Here is a 1,758-nt window from a genome sequence, read left to right as displayed (position 1 = left end):
CTTGTGTCTGTACGCAACACTTCTGTCATAATCTGTTGACAGCTACCCTACAGGGTTTGCATTTCAGAGTACACTGAGCATGTGAACAGTGTCCTCATCCATTCCACTACTCTGGACAATCACTCTGAGCACACAGTATCATGACACTCATGGGGGAACACCATATGAACCAATTCTAGCTACAGAAAATGTTGGGCTTCTACATTCATTCCTGTACACTTCTCCGTTCATCTTGCCTGATCTCCACTGACCTAAACACAACTATAGAGATCTGCATTCTCTTATGCGCCAGGGCATATTTGACAGAATATGCCAGTGAGCACATAACATTGAAAAACTGAATGGGCACTTATTATAGTGAACCACCTTTTCAGAAGATAATAGTGGTTTATGTTAAGCTGGGAGAGATGCAGGAACAATAATTTGAGGAACTGAAGGAAAAGCAGCAATGATACAGTATAATTACAAGCAGAGCTAGGAGGGTGATTCATACTCATGCAATGGGAAGTATGAAAATTCCTGACCTTGAGTGGTTTTGATGGAAGTTATTAGGAAGTAAACTGATAATTTCAGGAACAAATTCGGCTTAGCTGGAGATGACAGGTGCACCTGTTTAGTAATTTTTTTTCAATCACACTCAAACAGGAACAATAATGTAGAGCATATAGCAAGTATTTTGTGATTAATAAAATCCATAGGCACCAAAGAAAGGAGTGAATAAGTTTCCATCAAATTTCTATGATTACTTTAGAAGGACTCCCACTGTTCTTAATGTAAATGTAGTAGAAAATCATATATAGGAATTGTTAAATAAAATCTCACTATTCATAGGATTCTTGATTGTATTTATCTTTGACTCACGTAGACAAACATGTTCTCTCAAGACTAACTTTTGTTGTCACTGTCTATCTTGGACACCTGTGGAACCTTTGGCCTTGGTTGAGTCTCTGAGATGAAATCAATGAAATCCTGCAGCTGTGTCAAACCCTGCCAGTCCCCTCTCATTTGCATGTGCTGAAGACACAGCCCACTGCACTGAGGACTTATAATATTCTGTTCATGTACTGAGAAGGAGTTAATCCCACTGAGGTCACACCATGGACATGAGGGCCCCCTCTCAACTCCTGGGGCTTCTACTGCTGTGGTTTTCAGGTATGGAAAGGCAGCACTGGGAAACTTTGCTGCCCAGAGTGGTCAGTGCCGGGTGACTTTTTAAGAGAGGCATTATTTAACATGGTTATTCAGTGTATATTTTTTGCATTTCCTATCTTAGGGGTGAGATGTGACATCCTAATGACTCAGTCTCCATCCTTACTGTCTGTATCTCTGGGAGACAGAGTCACCATCACTTGCAAGGCCAGTCAGAATATTGGTAATTGGTTAGCTTGGTATCAGCAGAAACCAGGGGAAGCTCCTAAACTCCTGATCTATGATGCATCCAATCTGCAAACTGGGATCCCATCAAGGTTCAGCGGCAGTGGATCTGGTACAGATTTCACTCTCACCATCAGCAGCCTGGAGCCTGAAGACATTGCCACTTACTTCTGTCAGCAGTATACTAGTACCCTTCCCACAGTGATTCAAGTCATAGCACAAACCTCACAGGGAAACAGATGTGTGTGGCTTCGCTGCCCAGCTGCTCCTGTTGGTATGTGCAACTGTACCCTATCCAGGTGAAGTTACTTGTCAATGTTTACTGGAAAGTTTTAGTAGAAGGGGTCAGAGGGGCTGCTCTATATCCCACTTCTCATTCCTTTT

At 42.2% G+C, this 1,758-nt stretch overlaps 1 gene segment (V, D, J or C); it reads left to right on the top strand.

Annotated features, from left to right (window-relative positions):
- The first annotated feature begins 1,097 nt into the window (after positions 1-1,097).
- Positions 1,098-1,677, top strand: LOC103750091. The segment is given in 2 exon segments: positions 1,098-1,152; positions 1,274-1,677. Coding segments are annotated over 2 exon segments (459 nt in total).
- Positions 1,678-1,758: the final 81 nt, after the last annotated feature.

The sequence above is a fragment of the Nannospalax galili genome, unplaced genomic scaffold (genome assembly GCF_000622305.1).
Source record: "Nannospalax galili isolate Female #2095 unplaced genomic scaffold, S.galili_v1.0 scaffold2307, whole genome shotgun sequence".
In the NCBI taxonomy this organism is placed as follows: domain Eukaryota; kingdom Metazoa; phylum Chordata; class Mammalia; order Rodentia; family Spalacidae; genus Nannospalax; species Nannospalax galili.
The sequence above is the reverse complement of the archived record's forward strand: the minus strand, read 5'-3'. Positions and strand labels throughout refer to the sequence as shown.